The following is a 22,414-nucleotide window of genomic DNA, read 5'->3' as shown; positions in this document are numbered from 1 at the left end:
GAGCTGGTAACGAACAGGAATGAAGGTGAGGGTAATTAATTCATGACTTGCTGCTTTAGCTGAGGATTTGTACATATTGCACGGGCAAACTATTAAACCTTACATGTTTATTAAACCAGGCAAATTGGCTGAGATCCATTCATTTTTCACGCAGGGTCGGAGCAGCAGCGGTTACATGCTGGGTTGTAGGGGAGGATAAACCCACCCACATTCATGTTTTATGTGCAAAATAGAGATTTCAGCAGTTTTGTTTGGGTTTTTTTGACAGGCACAAACCTTGCTGTGCTCTAAATGTGTGGTATACATGTGGTGTGTGTTCGACGGTAAAGACATGTGACATTTTGGTAAACAAGTAAATCCATCAAGCAGTGCTACAGCACAACCACAGAGAGCGACCACTGGGTTAGAAAAAGCTGCGCCACTGCACTTTAGTTTTGATGTGTCACTTGAGTTTGTCTTTGTCAGCGTTAAGCGAAGTAGCGCCATGTATTGCCCTCTCCTTTATGTTTGTGTATTACTAAATTCTTTTCATAATCAGGTTGTGGTGACAGCGTAATACTATTATTTACTATTATTTATTTATGATGTTTTTTAAAACAACAAAATAATTAGGAATTCTACATATTTAAAGATGATTTTTACCTCACAATAAATAAAACTGAGATTTTATTTAATTTCTTAATTTTTTGATTTTTTCCCTATAAACATCAGTTGGGCCAGATCACACCTTATGCTAAATGAATAGTTAGCCATTTTGGAAAATACCGCCATTAGCTTTCTTGGCGAGAGATAGATAAGAAGATTGATACCATTCTCATGTCTGTGCGGTAAATATGATGCTACAGCTAGCAGCCGCTAAGCTTAGCTTAGCATTAGAATGGAAAAAGAGGGAGAGAGCTAGTTTGGCTCTGTCCAAATGTGACAAAACCAGCAGCACCTCTAAAACCTGCTCTGTTCAAAATGACTTCCTGGAGCTTTAAAAGGGTCTTTCTTTAACCCTTGGATGGAGCCTCTTTTCCCACTCTTTGAAACCACACTGAACTACTGCCTCCAGAGATACTAATGTATGTGTGAGCCTGCAACAGGCAGAAGAAAATATGTAATATGTATGACCTCACATCCAGGAGCCTCCTCTACAGTCTGATTTGGGGCTGGGTGACTCTTCTTGATTGCATGCAGCCAATCAAAGGCACTTTAAACAATCACGTCCGAGTGGTAGAAAATAACGGTTGAATGTGTTGTTGATTGTGGTGACTTGAGTTTGGTCAGACGGGATGTCAGCGTGTTCTCATACCACGGAATAAATTCATGTTCGGGACCAATGCAGAGACCGCAGCCATTGCCTGCAACGAAACATACGTCCAACACACACGTACATTTTTGTGTGCTGAATGTGCTGCGGTTTGCATGTGTGTGTGTGTGTGTGTGTGGGGGGGATGCTCCACTTCTTCATAATAACCACTGTGAGCTAAAAGCCAGAGGCATCCATCCCAGAGTGTTTTGAGAGGAAGAAAATGTGGCGACTAAAAGAACAAAAAAAAACCCTTAAAACATATCTGTGGAGCACAGAGTAAAGCAGACATGACACAGTTGCTTACTGTTACTGAATGACTTTGACATTTAGGCTTTTTTTTTTCAGCCAGACACTGAGTACATTTCCGGGGAAAGAAACTGAGCGATTATCTTTAATTTACATTAATGGCAGCATCATTAACATTCCTCATTGAGATTATTGCACATTACATGTTGGTGCGTTGCCCCCTTTGTCTCTGCAGCTACTTTAGGGATGTCAGAGGCAATCCCAGTGAAATGTGGATTTCTGCTTGTTTAAGTACTTGACTGGTGTAATCGAGACCTGTTGACCCTCCTCTTCTCCTTGTTAACCCTTCCTCTGAGCATGCCGGCTGCCATCGCTGAGCAAACACTGTACTTTCTGCCCTGATGGGTTAGCATTTGATGGCATTGATGGCATTCCCTGCACACAGTGGCACTTGTATGTTTACATTATGTATTGGAGTTTCCTGTATTTTTAGAGTCATGGCCTTGCCGAGAGCTACGTACAGCTCGGCTCTATCCACACATTTTAATAAACAAGGTTAGACTGTATAATGTCTGACTTAATACAGTCTGCCAATATCATGCTTATTTTAGCAACAGCAATCCTGTTCAGATGTCTCTCTGCTTCTAGCTCAGTTAGACACATATGTCGACATCACTGGCTTGTTAAAAGGTCTTTAATGGAGGGGAAGGACACACACACAGCAAAATCTGCACATCTGACGAGAATAGGAACGGAGAATGGGATATGAGATGAGAATATTTTCATCTCCTTCATTAATGTTAATGAGGCTCCGAGTTCCAACTTCAAAGGGGGAATAGAACAGCTCCAGGGGCTTCACCGCCGTGATGTCACATCCTGCCAGGAGAAGGTAGTGGGGGGCAACGTAGCAGTGGAGTGCAAGGGGAAAAGAGGCAAGAGAAGAGGAGGCAAAGAGAGATAAACAGAAGGAAGAAAGTTCCTGGAGAGGCCACAGCAGAAACAAAATGACGAGGAGGAGGATGATCACAGCTGATATGACCTCCACTGACCCGTGGGGCAGGTACTGTCCTACGGTGCTACTAAAAGTTCTGATTACCTGCCTATTATTTGGATCCAAAATAATACTGAATACATCGATACTACGGTTGGAAATTGTGACTAATTTCACTGCTGATGGGCCAAAGTTACATAACCAGCCAAGCGACTTGTCTAAAAATAGAAACCAGCCAAAAAGGGGAAACTGAAATCTCATTCATTGTGTCTGCCAGAGACAATCTGACAAACCCAGGCGATGAATGATGATTTCATTTTTGTCATGCCAGCTCCGCCGTTCCTTCCGAGCATGCGGTACGACTGTGGTATCAGTGTGTTACATTTTGTCATGGTAGAGACCTTGCACCACAGGTTTCCCCTGGGTAGGAGGTGATCTGTTCAGACTTTACACCAGAATGAACTAATGAGGAAAAAAATGATTTTCATTAAAACGACTACAAGGAGTTTTTGACAGTCTCAGTTAAATACCGATACCTATATGTGAGTTACATAAGCACACAAGACCATCAGCGAGAAGATTTGCGATTTCTATATGTTTATTCTTAATGTCCGTCACTGGGTCGGATTTAGCCGGATTCCCCTTAAAATCAATGAAATGAGGCGAAGGAAGAACTACCGCTTTTGTCCACACGGGCCACCAGAATCAAGACAAATGAAAGTTTCTTGTAGGGGCTTTAAATACTTAAACCACTTTAGGATTCAGAGATCATAGGAACGACACCCACGGAACTATTAAGATCTCAATTAAAATAATATATAATCTCTCCCAAGATACCTTAATTAATCTGCTGATACTGACCCCAGATCTGATACCAGTGCTCTCTTTCTCCCAAATGTAAAATCTGTATACCTCACTGACTGCTAGTCGTTGCAATTCGTCTGTGTAAGGTAACAGGACTGATAGTGGAGACACAGAATTGTATAATCCAACTGACAAGAAAACTGTATTCAAAGTATTTAAAAGATCGGTCACATCATGGCACTGACACTGGATCAACTGAATAGGATGACTATCTGAGCTATACCTGAGGCATACCGATCCAGGCAATTAGTCAATAAATAAGTTAGTCGATCGACATGAGAATTGATTTGCTTGTAGTAAACTGAATATTGTTGGGTTTTCGATAGTTGGTTGGACAAAAACAAGACATTTGAAGACATCACCTTGACCATTTCAAGGTTCCAAGGACATTTCATAGACCCTCAGATTAACTGATTCATCATATGATTCATGAATAATCAAAATAATCATTAGTCGCAGCCCTAATCGGTTTAAGTAGAAAAGAATGCCACTGCAGTAGTTAATGCAAAGTCTTTTTCAGGTTTGAGCTGTGAGAACATTCCCTCCTCTACTACTGTGCTAGAACCTGCTGAAACTGACTAAAACCAACCAAACCAAACATCTAACAAGCTATTGACTTTATTGTTGTTGCTAACTAAATGAGACTACAGAGGTTGACATTAAACGTCAGCACGCCGAACACCGAGACTTATCTACTCACTGCTTTTACTGCCTTGCTGCATTCATACTCGCACTCTTGCAAACTATTCTAAATCTTTAAAGATTTAATTACAGGTAGGAAGGAACAGGGGGATGCTAACTTCCGGGTTTCCCTACAATGATACATCATCTCTGCAGAACTCTATTCTCGGTCAAGGTAGAGTTTGTAAAGCACTCTAATCGAAGCTTGTGTTTTATGGCACTTTGCTGACGTACAACAACTGTTTGTTTACAGCATCCATTCATTTCCGGTTATGAGTGTAATTTCATTTAACTCTCTGGGGGTACTTTTAGCTTCAACAGATGTACACTTCCTCTCACAGTTTCCTATGAAATCACTGAGACTGTTAACATTTAAGCTGCTCGCACTCGCTCCCTCAGCTGCTTTCTATTATGGTTCAACTCTCTCATCCACCTCTTCCATTTCCTCTATTTCCCTTAAGACAGACACATTGACAAAACCTGCCGCACAGGACTCTGACTTTTGGCTGTGATTAGAATAGATTAATTAGTAACTGACTCATTTCAGAGTTAGTTCTTTTCTCTGACTACTCCTTTGTCTCCATCTCTCTCCCTAAATTGACTTGCTTTCTGCAGATTGGCCTTTTTGGCTTGAAAGCATCAGACAGTAAACTGACGCTCGAAAAGGCCGGAGTCAGCTCTTTCCAAGCTGGGGGAGGATGATAAATCCTGTGAAGCTGAAACAAAACATGTAAGCAGAATAATAAACATATAAATGTGAGAGAAGGCTTTTCCAAGCTTGGGCTTTGGGAGTCCAGAGGGAGTCCCCGCTATGAAAACGGACGAGAGGGGAGGAAAAAAAGAAAGAGAGGTATACTGGGACTGAGTGGTGACCTGAGGGTTTTGTTCAGGGAGGAGTGCAGCTGGTTTCAGACGGAAGGAAGGAGCTTCAGGATGGAGGAGCTCTGGAGAGCATCCGACCACATCTGCATCCTTTCTTTTCCTCGCTCTTTTTTCAGCTCCCACCTTCTTTTTTTCCCTGGATTTATAACTTTCTGCACCAATGGCTCTCCCTCCCGCCTCCCTCCTTAAACCATTCTGTCCTCATCTGTCTCTTTCTGCCTCTAATTCCCTCTCTCTCATTAATCAGCAATCACTTATGGTGTGGTGCGGAGTATGTAGACGGCTTCCAGCCCATATGGAAGTAATCAGGGGCGGGCAGGGAGGAGCAGCAGAGGCCCCATGGACAAGAGAAAGTCCCTGTTTAACTACTGCCAATGTTTGCAATCACAGCTTCGGACAGCTCCCTTGACCCCCGAAGTGGGCAGAGGTTTTTAAAATGGTTTCTGATTACTCATTTCATTTTAGCATTTTAAATCCCTAGACAATATAAAAGAATGACTGCTTTGATAATGGGTTTCACTCTCATTACCGTTATCTCCCTATCTGCACTACAGACCTCCTAAAGCCATTCAATTTGTCAGAACCTCTATCAAAGTCCAACATACAGTAAAGCTGGAACAAATCTAAGGCTGCAACTAATGATTCACTTAATTGTCGATTAATCTGTTGATTGCTTTTTCAATTGAGTTTAAGTTCAATCCAGTAACAACCAAAGATCCAATGCCCTGAAATAAAGAAACACTGTTTCTTTCTTTATCTCCATGTCTTCTACTTCTACAGCTACTGAGAATGTTCGCAGCTCACACCTTTAGCACAATTCCACGTATGCAGCCTTTAAGTGCACATTTAAGGCCATTTTAAAGTGTTCCTGTGTCGTATCAAGTCAGCTTGACACATTAAAAAGTCAGCCGGAGTTAGCACGATTTGTTTTCAACTAACTCAAGGAGCTCATGTTAACTTAATAAGCTGACTCTTTAGTTGTATTTTTTTAGACGGGGCCTAAACAAAAATAACCAATCAGAGCCAAGAAATACAGTTGATTGTTGAGTCTCATTCCCACGTCGTCAAATACCCACACTGGGAATGACACTCAACGATCAACGGTATTCAAACCACCAGACCAAAGCATCTTCATTATTTCTTGACTAATCAATTAATTGATTTATCATTTCAAAAGTAATAAACTAACATCTTCTTGGGACCTCTGCTTACTCAGTTCAATCATGGTCAGACATCTGCTGAGCAAGCATCTTACAAAAAAAGATGCTGAGCACAACAGCCACAGACATATCTCAGCATATGGGAGGAAGTGTGTGCAGTCAGACTTAACTCAGACACAAGTTACATGTGTTACATACATTACAATTATCCTCAGAACTTTACTTTTCTATGTTGAGCAAACATAAACCAACCCCTTCCCCCTAAAACACACACAGTAAACTTCACCATTCCTCCCTAAGCCCTTGGAGAGCCACAGCGGCTTCAGCAACACAGAACATTCTGGATTCTCATCACCACTACTGAACAAACAGGGAGAGCGAGAGATGGCTGGGGGGGGCTGCTGGGTATGCTCCAACATGGGAGAGACAGAAAGAGGGAGAGGTAGAGAGGTAGAGGAGTAAAGAGAGACAGGAGGAGAATGAAGACTATGCAGAAGAGGCAACAATTAACCTCACATTGTCTGCTCCTCTATAACCAGACCTTTGCTGGACTATATCTGAGATGTGTAGTCAGATATTTTAAATTTACAGCTGGGTGATAAATAAAAATGAAAAGCAACATCTTAGACAGGTGTTGTTCCACCGCCAGCCTCCAGATCAGCGCCAGTGCTCTTTATCGTAGACTGTCCGAGGGTGTGGAAGTCTACTAAAACCCCTTTCTTTATTTAGTGTTTGGATGGTGGCAGAGAGTGCTGTTGCCTGGGGGGGTGGGTTGCAGACTTCTTTGACTAGGGGATCACAAGTGGGGCACTGACTTATGCAGGGGTGTCAGGAAGTATGTGTGACAGCTTTCTAGTCATTCCCAATGTATGCAATTCAAACACTGTTTATGGACCCCAGTATGCAGCAATATTCTACTACTGCACATTGCCCCCAAAACTGGATTCAGTTGGGTTAATTCATACTGTAGACAAACCAACACAGGTTTATTGAGGCTGATACCAATATTGATAATTAGATAAAATATCCTTAGAACTGAGTAAAAACTGAGATTTAAGAGAAACCAAAAAATGATAAATAAACTGCTTAGTTATTATCTTTTCCTCTGATTGACTTTAGGAAACTTCAGATCAGATCTGAAAATCTATTCAGAAAATCTAAAGTTAAAGTTTCGTTATTACAGATATTCATATGTCAATTTTATCCTTTTCAGTTCATATACAACCTGCATATTGAAGTGACAACTGGCAACAATTTCCTGTTTCCACTGAACTGACAGAAGCAAGAATCCATTCACCCAATTATTAGCGTGGGTTTCCAGTCTATAGAATTGACCCATGCTACAAAAGCAAGCTGAAAGTAATGGATAGGCTCAGCAGACAACAGCTGGTCACTGCACAGTGCAAGGTGGTGATCAGCAGTCCCACACTCCTACACTGGACTCCCCATCGCCTCCCCTTTCCAACCCTGCTGCCTTTTTATAGGAACCGCAAACCGAGTCGTCACCCTAGCAACACAGCCGTACATGGGGCGGAGGTTTGAGCGCTGCTAAAAAGAGAGAGAAAGAGAGAGAGAGGGAGAGAGAGGGAAAGAAAAGAGCAGGAGTACACATGTGCACAGAGGTACCTGTTCACCATTCATTCATTCATTCAACAGCTGTTTGTCTGCATGGAGGTTACTACTTTCTACTTTGCTGACACACACACACACACACATCCACACACATACTGTATAATATGGTGGAGCCATGAGAAAATACCCTCCGCTCACGAGTGTGAGTCATCCACTCTACCAGATGGTGGGAGAGAAAGAGATGGAGCAGGAGAGGGCCAGTGTGTGGCATGATAGCAGTAAAAACACCTGAGGTGTGACAAAGGAGCCATCACCACTAGTGGCTAATGGCTATATATAACCCAGTGCAGCCCACAGCGAGAGAGAGAGAGAGGGAGTGTGTGTGTCTGTGGCAGGTAGACACACAGGCCCTCCAGACAGATGAACAGCCACAGCGACTTTCAGAAATGGAGTGATGATTCTCGGCTCTGTTTCTGTGAGCAAAAGGTCAAAGCGTGGCCAATAGCTGCAGCAGGATTCAATACGGAGTTACACTTGTCATTTATATTTGGTACCATGCTTCAGCAGTCGCCGTCTCAAAGGGCTTCACAACACCCACGCTCTGCAACTGTGACTAAAAATGACAACCTACAATGTTCAATTATCAATGAGAAGCAGCAGGAAAAGCTCATTAGGAAGAGTGAAATGGAAAAAAAAACGGAATAATTGAGGGCATCACAGGGACATTTATGCCTGCCATTACCGTGTGGCTTCTAGCCAAAAAATATCGTACACAGGGCGCCCGGTTAGCTCAGTGGGTAGAGCTGGCGACCCATGTACTGAGGCTGAGTCCTTGCTGGAGCGGCCCAGGGTTCAAATCCGACCTGCGGCCCTTTGCTGTGTGTCATCCCCTCTCTCTGTCCCCCTTTCCTGTCTGTCTTTGTCTGTCTATCATGAAGGCAATAAAAAGCCCCAAAAAATACTTTAAAAAATATAAATATCATATACATATCAGCTCTAACTGACACTGATGTAAGAGTAGAAGTTATAAACATCGGAGCACTTTTTCCCTCTACAATGCACCACCTGTTCATACCATTCTGGCATAAACAGGTGGAATTGAGATGTAATATAAAAATGCAACAGTGATTTGTAAGTGCGCATTTTCCTGAGATCCAAATGACAAACAGTAATTGGCAAAAAAACAGATGGCGATATTTGTTTTTGGCTAACCCAGTTAATTAAATATATAATAGTATAAATCAAGGTTCTTGAGATAAGACTGATATTGGTAATCCAATATCAACAGAAGTAGGGCTGTGTTTTGGCAAGAATCTGGTGGAACGATATGTATCACAATACAGTGGTTGTGATTCAGTATGCTGTGACATACCAGTATTGCAATACTATAAGCAAGGCAATATATTGAAATTTTTTTTAAATACAATTTTAGAAAAACTTTCACAGCATACAAGAACACACCACCATAGGCATAACATCTTCCAGAATCTCCAAATATGCACATTTTGTTTATTTCTAAAGTTTTCCTGCTAAACACAAGATGTCTCCTACTTCACTGTAAAGTCCATTTTCAGTGGATGTGCACTGGTGGATTCAAGTTTCTACAAACTTGAATTCCAAACTGTTTGTGATGTGACAAATCCTGCTGGTAGGCCCCGCCCCTTCAAATCAGCTTTTCAATTTTGTTCAAGAAACAAGAAGAAACACTGATTTCTGACTGGAGGGGGGTTAACATTTTATTCTTCTTTGAAGTGTGTTATGCACATTAACACGTTAAAGCCAGATGTGAAGGGAAAAAAAACGCCAGATGTGCCATAGGCAACATAGTGAGATGAAGATCATCATCATCGTCGTCAGCAATCCTTACAGAAAAGTATTCTATTCTCATTTTGGAGTGAAACTATGAGAGTAGCTAACAGTATATCTGCTCTGTCTTAACTGGAACAGCCAAGAAAAAATGCTGAGAACAAGGTAATACATTCACAGTGTAGATCAAGGGATAAAATTGCCTATTCTGAGTCTGTTCTGCAATTTAAATGTAATCAGATGCAGATATCAGCAAGGACACTTGATGTGCACAGGCAACAGAACAGATTTCTGTGCTGCTGTATTAACCCTGCATATTTCTTCCTGTTCAGTAAGGAAAGTGTGATATAGATAATGAAGATTCATCTTAAGCATGTGCTGCATTGAGGGGATGACAGAGAGGAGAGAAGACCAGCATGGACTGATGGGTAGAGAAGAAAACCTGAAGAAAATTTAAAGGGAAATGTAACCCTAAACAAACTGCATGGGTTGCCAGAAATGTAGCTTTACATTTTGTTCAGTGCTCTGTTTTCTTTCTGCCATACCTACCTAGCCAAACAATAACACATAATTCTGCTGTTGCCTGCAGTATTTAGAAATGTTAATATTTCTTTAAAGCTGGAGTAGGTAATATTTATAGAAATAACTTTTTGTCATATATCTTGAGAGACAGGCTCCTCCTGGAGTTCCTAGTGGTATTTGCAAGAATCCATCGGCCCTGAATGAAAACAACCGATCAGAGCCATGATAGATACAAAGACACTTTGGGCTGGAAGCTAGAACATAGTTGATTGTTGAGTCTCATTCCCAGCATTTGAATTTGATAACCTGGGAACGAGACTCGACAATCAAAGTGTCTTTACATCTTTCTCGGCTCTGCTTGGTTGTTCTCGTTCAGGCCTGGTGAATTATTACAAATACCATTAGGAGCACTAGGAGGAGCCAGAAGATCTTATTTTTTCACAGATTATCTGTCTCATGTACAACTATCAGGATTAGGGGTGGGTAAAAATATCGATACGGCAATATATCGCGATACTTTGCCGCCCGATACAATATCGATTTTTCAACTCCAAAGATCAATTTTTTTTAAGAATAATGTTTCATGTTTAGACGCGTTGTGAATACAGTACGACTTCCGTACCTCCACTCCGGTAGATGGCACCGAAGAGCGACTCTGCTGTGCGGCGCATGTACTTCGGTATTAGAGAGAGTGGCTGAGGACTTTCCAAAATCAAAATAACAACGCCTCCGCAGTTTAAAGCCGACGTTTGGAAGCACTTTGGCTTCCAAGTTAAAAAAGAGAGTAAGAACAATGAGTTGGATAAAGATAATGCCGTTTGTAAGCCTTATCTCGCTGCCATGAAATATTGTGGGAACGAACTTGCGAGTTCACCTAGCAAGACACCACGCCGAGATATTAATTTCAGCCGTCCCACTCGGGCCTCCTCAGAGTACACCGAGCTAAACGGGGGGGGGCACGTACAACTTGCAAAACAAAGATGGCTGCGCCCATATTAAGATGTATTTTATTTGTATTTGTACTACGTTGGTCGTTTTAATTTTAAATGCTCTTAAACACTACTTTACATTGCTGCTTGAGTCCGGTCACCAATTTATGCATTGCACGGTGTTGCTGTGCGTGCAATACAATGTAAAGTTTTGTTTTCGAGCTGGTTTGCTAAATAGGCTAAAGTAGCTAACAATAACACTAGCCTGCCACTGCCCCTGGTGGCTCGAGACAAACGCCACAGCACTTGTTGAAATAGGCAAAAATGGCAAAATATTATTGAAATGTAAGACTTGCAATAACGGAATTACTTGAAATGTTAGTGTTTCTGTAGAAAAACATTATTATTTCACATTGAGCTTGTTTAGATGAGCCACAAGCAATAACAACACAGCTGCTGCACTGGTGGCGTCCATGTTCTGTTAAATTAATAAAAGGAAATTAATAATTAATAAATTAATAAAATGGAGAGGCTGTTTTGAATGAAATAGCTTTGATTCAATTTGTCCTCTGATCAATATCATCTGATGTGCATATACAGGTACTTGTATGTAGTACTTGTAGTATGTACTTGTACTCTCTATTTATATTGTGATATCGTGATATCGTGATACGTATCGTATCGTGACGTTCTTGCCAATACTCACCTATAATCAGGATAAAGTGAAAGTTTCAGCAAATATGACAAAAAGTTATTGTCATAAAGGTTACCTGCTGCAGCTTTAAATCAAATAATTGAATCACTCTTGGATTCATGTCTGTGCTGTTAAATGTAACAGAATGAAACTGAACATCACTGCTACATTACAATAGTGCTGCTTTGTTGTTCCCCAATTATTTCCTAGTCACCTAATGCAGGTCATTATGGTGTAACATTATTGCCAAGTAATTACCTGGACCATCGACTGGCCTATTCAAGCACCAGGCTTGTTTAAGGAAACACAGAATCCTCTTGGATTCAATTAGGCTTGGAGCAACTCGCTCACAGAAACCATTAGCTGACTGAAGAGGCACATCCCCAGAGGAAGGATCCACAGGTGCCCCCCACCCTCCCTCTCTCTCTCATTGCCTTAAATGACTCTGGCCTTTTCATTGCCACGGTAACCAGCATCATTGTGATCACCCCCTGGAGAGCAGGGTGGGAATCCCCCTCAACACAACCATCTGACCTTTCACTGAATAAAAAGGCACGCTTTGTCAATTGGGTCACAAATGATCCGAAGAATAGGTGTAAGACACATTTGGCTGACTTTTACTGCTGACATATGGGTAAGAACACACTAGGAGAAAGTCATTTCAGGTTGAAAAGCAGTTACCATGATAAAGCTACAACTCTCCTGGAAGGCAAATATCCTCAAAGTGAGGAAACAAACCAAATAGATGAGTAAAGAGTAAGGATGAGGCACACAAAAACAACATCAGGTAAGAATATCACTAAAAAATATCACTCCTTCACAAACTGTAACACTTGACAGCTATGGGACCCCAACACCCTCCAAACGGTGTTTCCTCTACAGACAACGTCTGTGTGAAAGCATGTTAGCATGTGTTGGGTCAATGTGCGTGTTAACTGTGCATACACACACACACACACACAGAGTAGTGTATTGTAGGGTGTTTCGAGGGTTCAGAGTGCAACCTGTGTGTTAACTGTGAGCCTGGTGCATTTTTATGAGAGTCCAATCACGTTCCCATTCACACAGGGGACAGGGAACACATTGACAACAGAGCAGGTTTGGACCGGACTGAGCAGCACTCTGCTTTCACTCCTAGTAAATAACCATGGAAACCAACAATTGAAGCCTTCAGATGAACAACTGTATAGGCCTGTTTGAACACAGGAGCGGATTGAGGCCAAATGGCTTTCAAAAGTTCATAAAATACCTGTGAAATTCTGTTGAGTTGCCAAATATTCACCTGTGAATGGGATGTTTGTCCCTTGTGGGCAACCATAAGCGACTTGTGGTAATGTTTGTGTGACAAATTCTTTTACTATGTGCTGGATAAAAAAAAGTGTCCCCTGGAGTCAAATTAAATAGGCCCTTTTCACAGCAGACATTTTAATGTGACAGTAGGAAAAGCATCGGGGTGAATGTTAAAATGAATGGTGGCTGAATTCCATTTAGCTGCTTCAGTTTAAGGGTGCTGGTATTGTTCATGCTGTCTCACTGTCACACTGCCAGTGTAAGAAATAAGATAGACTCGAGTACGGCGATATTATGTTTTGTGATACTGTACACAAAGTTCATTGTGTTTTATCTTTTTTTAAACTAATTTTCAACTAATGTTATGCAAATAATGATATGTTCTTTGTACTATGAGAATTTCCTAAAAGTTGGATTAAAAAAAAGAAACGCAATATATTGGGCCGTAACCCCTGTATCCTTATCTGTATTGTTTTGCTTTAAAGCATTAGATGTTACTTTTCCATCTTAAAACCTCTCTTTGGCTGTGTTCTTTCTAGTTTCTGATCATGTATATATAAAATAATAGTGAATTTTAATTTTAACATCTAGTAAAGATCTGCATACACAGTTATCTATATTCAAAATGCATTCCTCAGATTATAGGTTTTTATTATTTTGTGTTTTTGTTGTTGCATTTCCTCAAGTATTGTTTTTCATGTACATACCAACACAAACAAGTTGTCACTTTTTAGCTTTTATTTTTAACAGTTTCATCACTGTGTTTTGTTTAAATCACTAAACAAAGGCTCTTTTTTCCTCCTGAGGGAATGAAATGAGCATCTTTAGCACTAATGAGTTTTACTTAAATGTAGCCTGAGCTGCTTGTGTTTACATGTAAACACTGGAATGGATGGAGACATTTGCAGATTGAGGTTATGTGCGCTTGTGGAGCTGTTTTTTATGCAGATGCTGCCATATAATGTTGGGTATCAATCAACTTCTCACTCCTGGGCAACACACACACACACACACACACACACACACACACACACACACACACACACACACATTAGTCTGGGCACAAAGCTGACAGAACATGTTGTTCAAGCAGAAGGACAGACAGACCGGAATAACTAGCTAAGCTCACCTTATCCATCAGGCTAATCACAAAATCACTATGACTTAATGACAGAGGATACAGGGTTACCGGTGAAACATGAGATTTTGTTGTGATATTGGAAGCATGTTAGGTTCTTTTGTTTAATGTAAATGTGTTTTTAACACCCTACTTTCCTACTGGGCTTCCCTGATGTTTAAATCCCACCTTCCAGATGTACTTTCAGTAAATGTTGCTGCTTCCTCGACTTCATCTTCCTCTTCTCTCTATTACATTTCTTTTACATTCAAAGCTTTTATTGAGGTTTTCGAACAAAGCTTCAAATGTCTGACATATACGTCATATTTTATGATGTCATCACCCTAAAAAAAAAAAATAAAAATCCTCCATTTGTGCTTCATCAGATTAAATGAGTTAGTCTTTAAAGGCCCAATGAGTGGGATTTGTCGGTGGCTGTAAACACACGATTAAAAGTTGGCCCCTCCTCCCCGGCTTGATGAGCGAGCTAGAGAGTGATTAAAGAGAGGGAGCTGCGAGAACAGAGCAGTGAATCAGAGAAAATAAAACATTATTTTCTGATTGTTTCACAGTTCCATTCTAAAGTACAAAAAACATACCCACGCCTCTGCACAACCCTGCGGGAAGGAACCACACTGCCGGATTTTGTGTGGATGCAGCCGAAACCCCGTCCTTGTTGCTACGTGTTTGTAGCCTCCCGACCTCCGCAGCATTCTAATGTTGATTTTGAATAAGAATGTCAACTTTATAAATGAAGCTTCGTACTATTCGGTGCAGCCCTACAGTTCGCTGAAATTCTCTAATCAGCACTAACCAGATTTAGACAGACTGCCTTTACCTTGGAGCAAGGACAGGGATGCAGGTAAAATGTCTCTTCCCCTTTAAATGAACTAAGAAAAAACTTGTTGAGAGTGATGATAGCCAGCAGCCAAACGCCAGAAAAGCCCCCAATCAGTATTTCAGATTCTAAATGCTACTGCAGTCGCTATAAAATATATTCACTTGTGATGTAATGCATTGCATGACTGGCACTGCAGGGTATTTGTTTGTGGGAGGTCAGAGGTCAGGTACAGACCATAATCCCTGGAGCTGGGACATTCACTAACTGGCTAAAGGACACAGACACAGTGTGGATCCTTGCTGGGCTCGAACACAGGTCATCTGGCTGAACGATGGTCTCGTGGTCCATTCAGACACAATTAGGTGGATATGCTTATTTTACTACACTCACACAGCCAGCCGTTTTTCTGAACTGAAAGCCAAAGGGAATACTCCGTTCCAAGTGAACTTAACATTTGGCCCACTGAGCCAAAGAAAGATGTTTTCTGACATTTTAGCAAACCACATCAATAATTAAGCAATGTCTGCTTGCTTAACATTGCGTTACAGCTGCTCGATGTAGAAGTTAGCAATGTTGCTAGCTATATCCTAACCAAGCCCTCGGGGAGACAGGCACACAGGCATGAGAAAGGAAATCCTTCAGAGCTGACTCAAACAGAAACAACTTTCTCTCAAGGCCAGAATCCAGAAATCCAGGATTCAAATATCATACTAACAAAAAAACTACACTACAGCCTCTGCTTTTTGCAAGTGGGTTTTAATAAAACACTCTGACCACTAATTGTGTGGATGAGGGCTGCAACTAACAATTATATTCATTATCAATGAATCTGTCGATCATTTTCTTGAGTAATAGATTAGTTGCTTGGCTCGTTAAATGGTGAAAAATGTTGATCAGTGTTTCCCAAAATCTGATGGTGACGTCTTCAAATGTCCTGTTTTGTCCACAATCCAAACATTCATTTTACTGTCATAGAGGACTAAAGAAACCAGAAACTTTCCCATTTGAGAAGCTAAAATCTGAGAATTTGGACTTTTTTTCTCTTCAAAAATGGCTTAAAACAATTGACTAATTGATTAATAGACTAATTGTTGCAGCTCTAGTGTTCTACAAAACTGCTAGTATCTAGTTAGAAGACTGAACATTCAAGATGGTATTGTCACTTTTTAGACCTTTGAATTTATTATAAATGCAGCAGATCAAGAATGACTCACACTTAATGGTGCTCACCAGAACCTTGGTTTATAGGATTGTAAAACCAAGATTATATCAACAACACCATTCCTTTTCTTTATGGATTTAAAGTCCTTGTTGTCATTAAGTTCTCTTCTTTCAGGACTAAGGGCTTTAAAGTGCCAAGGGGAAATGGTCTCCACCAAAGGATCAACTCTAGTTTAAAGTTTAAAATCACCGCTCTGATTGTTTGGCTAGTTTCCATACTGCATCATACATTTCTGTGCAATACCGTTATTATAATATTATAATAATATTAATATATATTAATTCTGTTATCACTGCAGAGGAGGGAGGAACTCTGCTCCACAGCGGGTTGGTACTTATAATCTGGATAAAGAGTGAAGAAAGGGCTATTGGCTTTCTCCTTTTTTGTCTTCAATGAAACCATGAACATCCACACAAACACTCATTTGTGAGACATGAGGCCTTGACCGCTCACTGATGGACAATATAGACGGAGGTTAATGAAGACACACAGAAGGACTTGAAGGACTCTGTGACAGCAGGTACGTACCGGTGAATTTCCATTTTGGAGTCCAGCACACATCTCTGACTGAGGATGAAGCTGGAGGCTTTGGACTGTGGACCAGAAGACTGGATCTGCATGGCTTCCACACACCCCGCTAGCCACTACCGCCCCCCTTCCTTCAGAACTAACCCAGCCAGCCCAACTCCTCTCCCCTCTCCTCCCCCGAACAGCCTTCCCCTTCCTCGGCTCTCGTCTCCCCCTAGCTACCCCGCCTTCACTCGGTGGCCAAGATAATCTTCTCTGGTTTCTCCCCCTCTCTACCAAACAGCTTTCTTCATCATCCAAAGCCGAGTGCCTGTCACCCTGTCCCACCCCCCCTAGCCTGCCACCTCCTCTCCTCAAAGCCCCCGGTACCAGGGTGATTCCGTCCTTATTTCATACGTGTGATGTCAGCCAGCGAGTGAGCGAGCCATCCAGACAGTCAGCCAGCTGTGTTTTTCCCATGGCAGCAGCACCGGCCAGCAAACACACACGGTTCAATCCTGGCTTTCCGCCGCGGCAACAGCACGGGGTATCCAGGCAACAGGCTCCTGCTCCTGCACAGCCAGCTCTTGCGCTCTCTGGGCTCCGTGGCGGAGGCTGTTGGGGAGCCGTCAGGGGGGAAATCAGCACGGTGGTATCACGCAGCCCGGCTCGGCTCGGCTCGGCTCGGCTCAGGAGGGTTCAAGTAGGGGTGGGGAGGTGGGCTCCTCTCTTCTATTGCTCTCTGTCACTTTTCTTTCTCCCGCCTGGCTCCCTGTGCTACATCTACCTCATACCTTTTGTCTCTCACTTGATCTCTCCCTCTTTCATCTGCCCGTGGCTCCCCTCCCTTCCTCCCTCCCAGCTCCGCACTCTGCTTTTATCCGTGTGACTCTCCACGCGCTCGCACTCTCTCTATTTCTCACTCGCCACACACCCACCCAACTCATCTCCCTCGCTCCCTCCAAAATAAATATGCTACAGAGAGTAGGGAAGAATGAGCAGCCAGAATTAGTAATGTTTGGTGGCGCTGGAACAAGGATTAGTCGAGCGTTTTCCCCAGCACGGTCCTGACAGGAGGGATTCTCCTTTTCACTGCGCACCGACACTCGCGGCAACACTGCAAGGCTTTACATTCACTGTCTAAATATGGTGCATCTGTGTGCAGCATGTCCAAGGCCTCTTTTTGTGTTCATTTTCAGTCTTTCTGTACTCAAATGGCTGGATAAAAACATACAGTATGTAGATTGAAGTCATGCATCAGAGCACAGAAAGCACAGCTGAATAGAGTCAATAATGAACTCTATATAATAATATAATAATAATGAGGGAACCAAGCAATATGCAATGTGATATCTTTAGATAGAGACTCTTGCGAGGCAGGACCTATATTTAGGGGGTGTTTGCAGCCAAACATTTGGGCTTTCCCACTGAGCTGATATTTACTGTGCTGCAACCCTTACTGGGTTTTACTGGTTGCTATGCCAACTCTTATGGTAACTTGAGGGCTAGATGGCCATCTTTTTCCCTTTTGTTTTGATGCAAACACAAAGAGCTCAGAGGAAAAGGTTTTCTGGTTTCTTTAGTCCTGGAAACTGAATATCTTTGACTTGTGGACAAAAAAATACATTTGAGAAACACTGATCAACATTTTTTACCCAAGAGCTAACTGATTCATGGAGAAAAATGACCGACCGATTGTATGTATTTTTTTTTAAGCGTTTACAATAATCCAAGTGTTACAATTCCGTAGCTTCCAAGAACAAGAAGAATTCGCAAATCCTCACCCAAACATAAATCAAGAATTAAGAAAACTACCAAAAATAGGGTAGAATAAATTAAATCTAAAAAGTATACAAACAAAAAAAAGAGGAAAGGGGGATTGGGTTGATCGACAGATTAATCGATAATGAAAATAATGGTTAGTTGCAGCCCTGCTGTGTTGGACTCCGCTTCAGGTCGATAAAATACCCTTCTGGATTGCTAAGCTCCACAGATAACAAACCTCCAATCACACGTTTTATCTCTCCTCTCTTCTTTATTAGCGATGTGCAAAACATACAGGCAAGATCATATCAGCTGTAAATAATTAAAGTTAATGCTGCATACAGTGGGTAACTTTCAAAAGGTCAAAAGTGAAACTTGGCTGTTGCGCAGTGAGTTGTCTGTACTCAGCTATACATCATACTAGATAAGTTAAGCACCACTCTGTAACATCATGATCGTATGGAAACCCATTTTCGCCAATGAAAAAATAATCTGTAAGTCATTATAATAAGAAACTATCTCAAAATATTGACTTAGTATCTCAAAATAATGACAAATGACATAAAACTTGCAGTTATAAATACTGAAAACTGCATCCAAATGTATTCGATAAGCAGATTCAAAAGTGGTTTAATTCCATGAAATGGTCCCGAACCCTAACCCAATGCCTTGAGACATATAAACACCAATCTGATTGTACAGGAAGAGTTGAGAATTAGGTGAATTATGAACCCTCTGTAAACACATTATAACTTCATTAGAAGATTGAGATTCAATGTTATCTGCACATGAGCTAAATAACTATTACATAACACGGTTACAGCCTCATAAATGTAATGCAGACACAGCCCTAAAGCTTAGAACACACATGTAACGTGCTTTGCAAACACAATAACGTAGTATAAATGCACAATGTCATAGGCTTCGTTATATATTTATTTCCAATCCTGAACAGTGGTGCTCATGTCACAGTTGGGCTGTAGCTTCCTCTGCAGCTGTCGCCCACAAAAGGATCAACTTGCTCAGCACATGTTTTTTCCAGGGTTTGAATTAAACTTGCCATTCACCCTGAAGGCTACCAACTAAATCAAGGGTTGATGTAATTACTACAAATGTTGTAAATAAAGGGTTTCCCCCCCTTTTCCCATCGGACAGCTGGCTTGACAGGCATGAAATCAGCCACAATCAGGCAGCGCGTTTCTATCGGCATGTGTAAGGGCTGGCACGTGCTGTGTTTTCAGGGTAGGGCACAGAACACAGCAAACATAGGAGAGGGTAGTGACACACACACACACACACACACACACACACACACACACAGTGACAGGGCTGCGAGGGAAGGCTGTACCAAACTCTCGAGGTCGGAACAACAAGGGCTCGAGGAGAGATATATATTTGTGCCTTTGTTCAGCACATTAACGTGCACGCTGGCGCTCTCAGCCAACACTGTGCTCCACTGAGCCTTCAACACAACACATTACTGACTGACACATGCACACCTACACACACACACACAAGCCCTCTCTGTCGCTGCTTAAATTAACATCAAGCAAATAATGGATGAAGAAAAGTATAAAAAGAGTTTTGCAGCAATGCAGGATTAGCTTGTTTGAACACATGTTCTGCTAATGTATCCATATTGTGCTGTCGGGTTCAGAAATAAACGATAGTATATGATTACATACAATTACTGGTGTGCTCCTAAACTGGAGCTGTCACGCTAATGGACAGAACCATTAAAATGACTTTTTAAAAGCAGGGAGAGGCAGCGCGCGCCCCCAGGAAACGGGCCGTGACGGATAAAAGGTCTGCGACGGGAGCAGTTTGTCACACTTCGGCTAAGCACACAGTCAAAAGCTGTCCAAACACGGAGCACACATCAAGAGCTATTAGAATCAATTAGAGGGAGAGAGAACGGCGGAGAGAGATGAGGACGAAGAGGGAAAAACGAGAGAGCGGTGTGAGGCACCTGTAAAAAGCTCCTGCCTCTTTTAGCATGGGCACAGATGATGCGAGGGAGGAGAGGTGGAAGGGAGGGAGGGAGGAGGGGAGGAAAGAGGGGTATAGAGGATGGAGAAGAAGAGACAGAAGGAGGAAGCTCCGTCATCAGATATTTCCATCATCGTGACGGCCATTAGAAATGCATAAGCACTTGATTGGTGCCAGAGCTCACTTTTGGGCACGCTCCATTTATTCACAGTCACAGTAAGAGTTTTAAACACACAGAACATGAGTGGTGACTTTGCACAAACTCAGTCATGTAATTTGGAAAGTCATAACATTAGACGTAGAGAATTACTTTATTAAGGTGTAAGTTAGTTCTGCTTAAAAGAGTATGTACAAAGGAGACAGCACAGTACCGTCCCATTATGTGGTTGGTATTTTACAGTTACAGAACACAGGACTGTGCCTGTGGTTGTATAGTGATAATCACGAGTATGCAGCACAAACAAGATGATTACGCCTGTGTGTTGGTAAGATACTGTAAGTAAAGTGATATACTGCGACCAGAACAGTGGGATCTGCATTTGTATCCCTGTAACATCCAACATCATAGCCCTCAGTTTACGCTAACAACACTGCTTTCTAGCTGTTGGGGGTTTAAAACCCATTCCGTGTTTCTGAGAATCGATCAAATATCACAAAACAATAACATTGCATTGCAATACTCAAGTGTATCAGTATTTTCTTACAGAGATGATATTGTTTTTATCATCTCAACCATTATATAATCCAATCACCCCACTCCAAAGAGGTGAAGGGGATGAGAGGAGGATGTATAAAGAGGATAGGAAGGCTGTAAATAGTCATGTTAATAGAAACAAAGGAGGAGAAAGAGATGGAGGTGAGCAGCGAGACGTCTTCTCTCCCCTGAGGCCTGATGCCATTTCAGGTTGTGTCACTGCAGGAGGCCGCAGGGCACAGGTGGCTCAAATGCCACAGACACACACAGACACACACACACACACACACACACACACACACACAAAAAAAAAAACACACACACACAGACACACACACACACACAAAACCACAAGCTATTTTCCCACACAACACTTTCAACAGAGCGAGGATACATGCACATACTGTATACTTACTTAGAAAAAGAACCTTAACAGTGAGATATAGCTGAGAGTCAGCAGGCTGCAGGAATACACCTTAGTATTAGGGGAGTAGGGAAATATCTATACACTTGAGTATTTTGTTTGGTGATATTGTATCAGTTGTCAAAAACATTACTGATTTTTATGTTTAAACCCCCAACTGCAAGATAGCAGTGCTGTAAAAGTAAACTGAGGGCTATGATGATGGTTGTTACAGGGACTGTGCTACATACAGATCCCACTGTTCTGGTTGCAGGAAGGAAAAACAATGTAGTTTTGTTTTATTTATTTTATTATTTTATGTTCACTTTTTTAGGGGTCATGTGTCAGTGTGACAGTTTTCCTGATACTAGATTTTTTGTAAATATATTGCCTTGCTTACAGTATCACAATATTTTTGAATTATAATTGTAGAATTGTAACTTCAGATATGATTCACGATTTGTGTGGGAATGATCATTTTTGCATCACAAATTTACTTTTGACTGAACAAATCCTGATAATGTGACATTTGCGCCAAGCAAACATGTTTTATTAAATCTGGAGAACAAGATTTGTAGGCCAGGGATCTGTGCAGCACTACAGCACACCATCATGATGCTATTTGGATATGCACTGGTCATATTGCAGTTCCAATAACATTCTGATTAACTCTTCAGGGCTACTTTTTTGCTAGGTGACATACGCTGTAATAGTAAAATCCATATAAATACTTATTATGTACTGAAGTTACAGCAACAACAGTAATCGCCTGTATACTGCTTTTAATACTGGTTTTATTTACGAGGGCAAAGAATTACAATTCAGAGGTTAAAGTGAACATTGCTGATCAACTTTAACTGCTGTTGGTCAGTATCAGCTCTACTTTGGAAACCTAAGACTGGCTGGTATGTTGTGCCCTGATGCTGAGATGTGGAATAACACACTT

General features: G+C 41.6%; 1 protein-coding gene across 1 annotated transcript in view; it reads right to left on the bottom strand.

Moving 5' to 3' along the window:
* enah (ENAH actin regulator) overlaps nt 1-16,801 on the bottom strand; it is a 90,376-nt gene extending 73,575 nt beyond the window's left edge. The window contains 1 exon segment of the mRNA XM_051408621.1: nt 16,640-16,801. Within this exon segment, the coding sequence (XP_051264581.1) occupies nt 16,640-16,731 (92 nt within the window). The 5' untranslated portion in view covers nt 16,732-16,801.
* Nucleotides 16,802-22,414: the final 5,613 nt, after the last annotated feature.

This window comes from Dicentrarchus labrax, unplaced genomic scaffold, assembly GCF_905237075.1.
Source record: "Dicentrarchus labrax unplaced genomic scaffold, dlabrax2021, whole genome shotgun sequence".
Classification (NCBI taxonomy): Eukaryota; Metazoa; Chordata; class Actinopteri; family Moronidae; genus Dicentrarchus; species Dicentrarchus labrax.
Note: the sequence above shows the minus strand (reverse complement) of the source record. Positions and strands in the feature narration are given on the sequence as shown.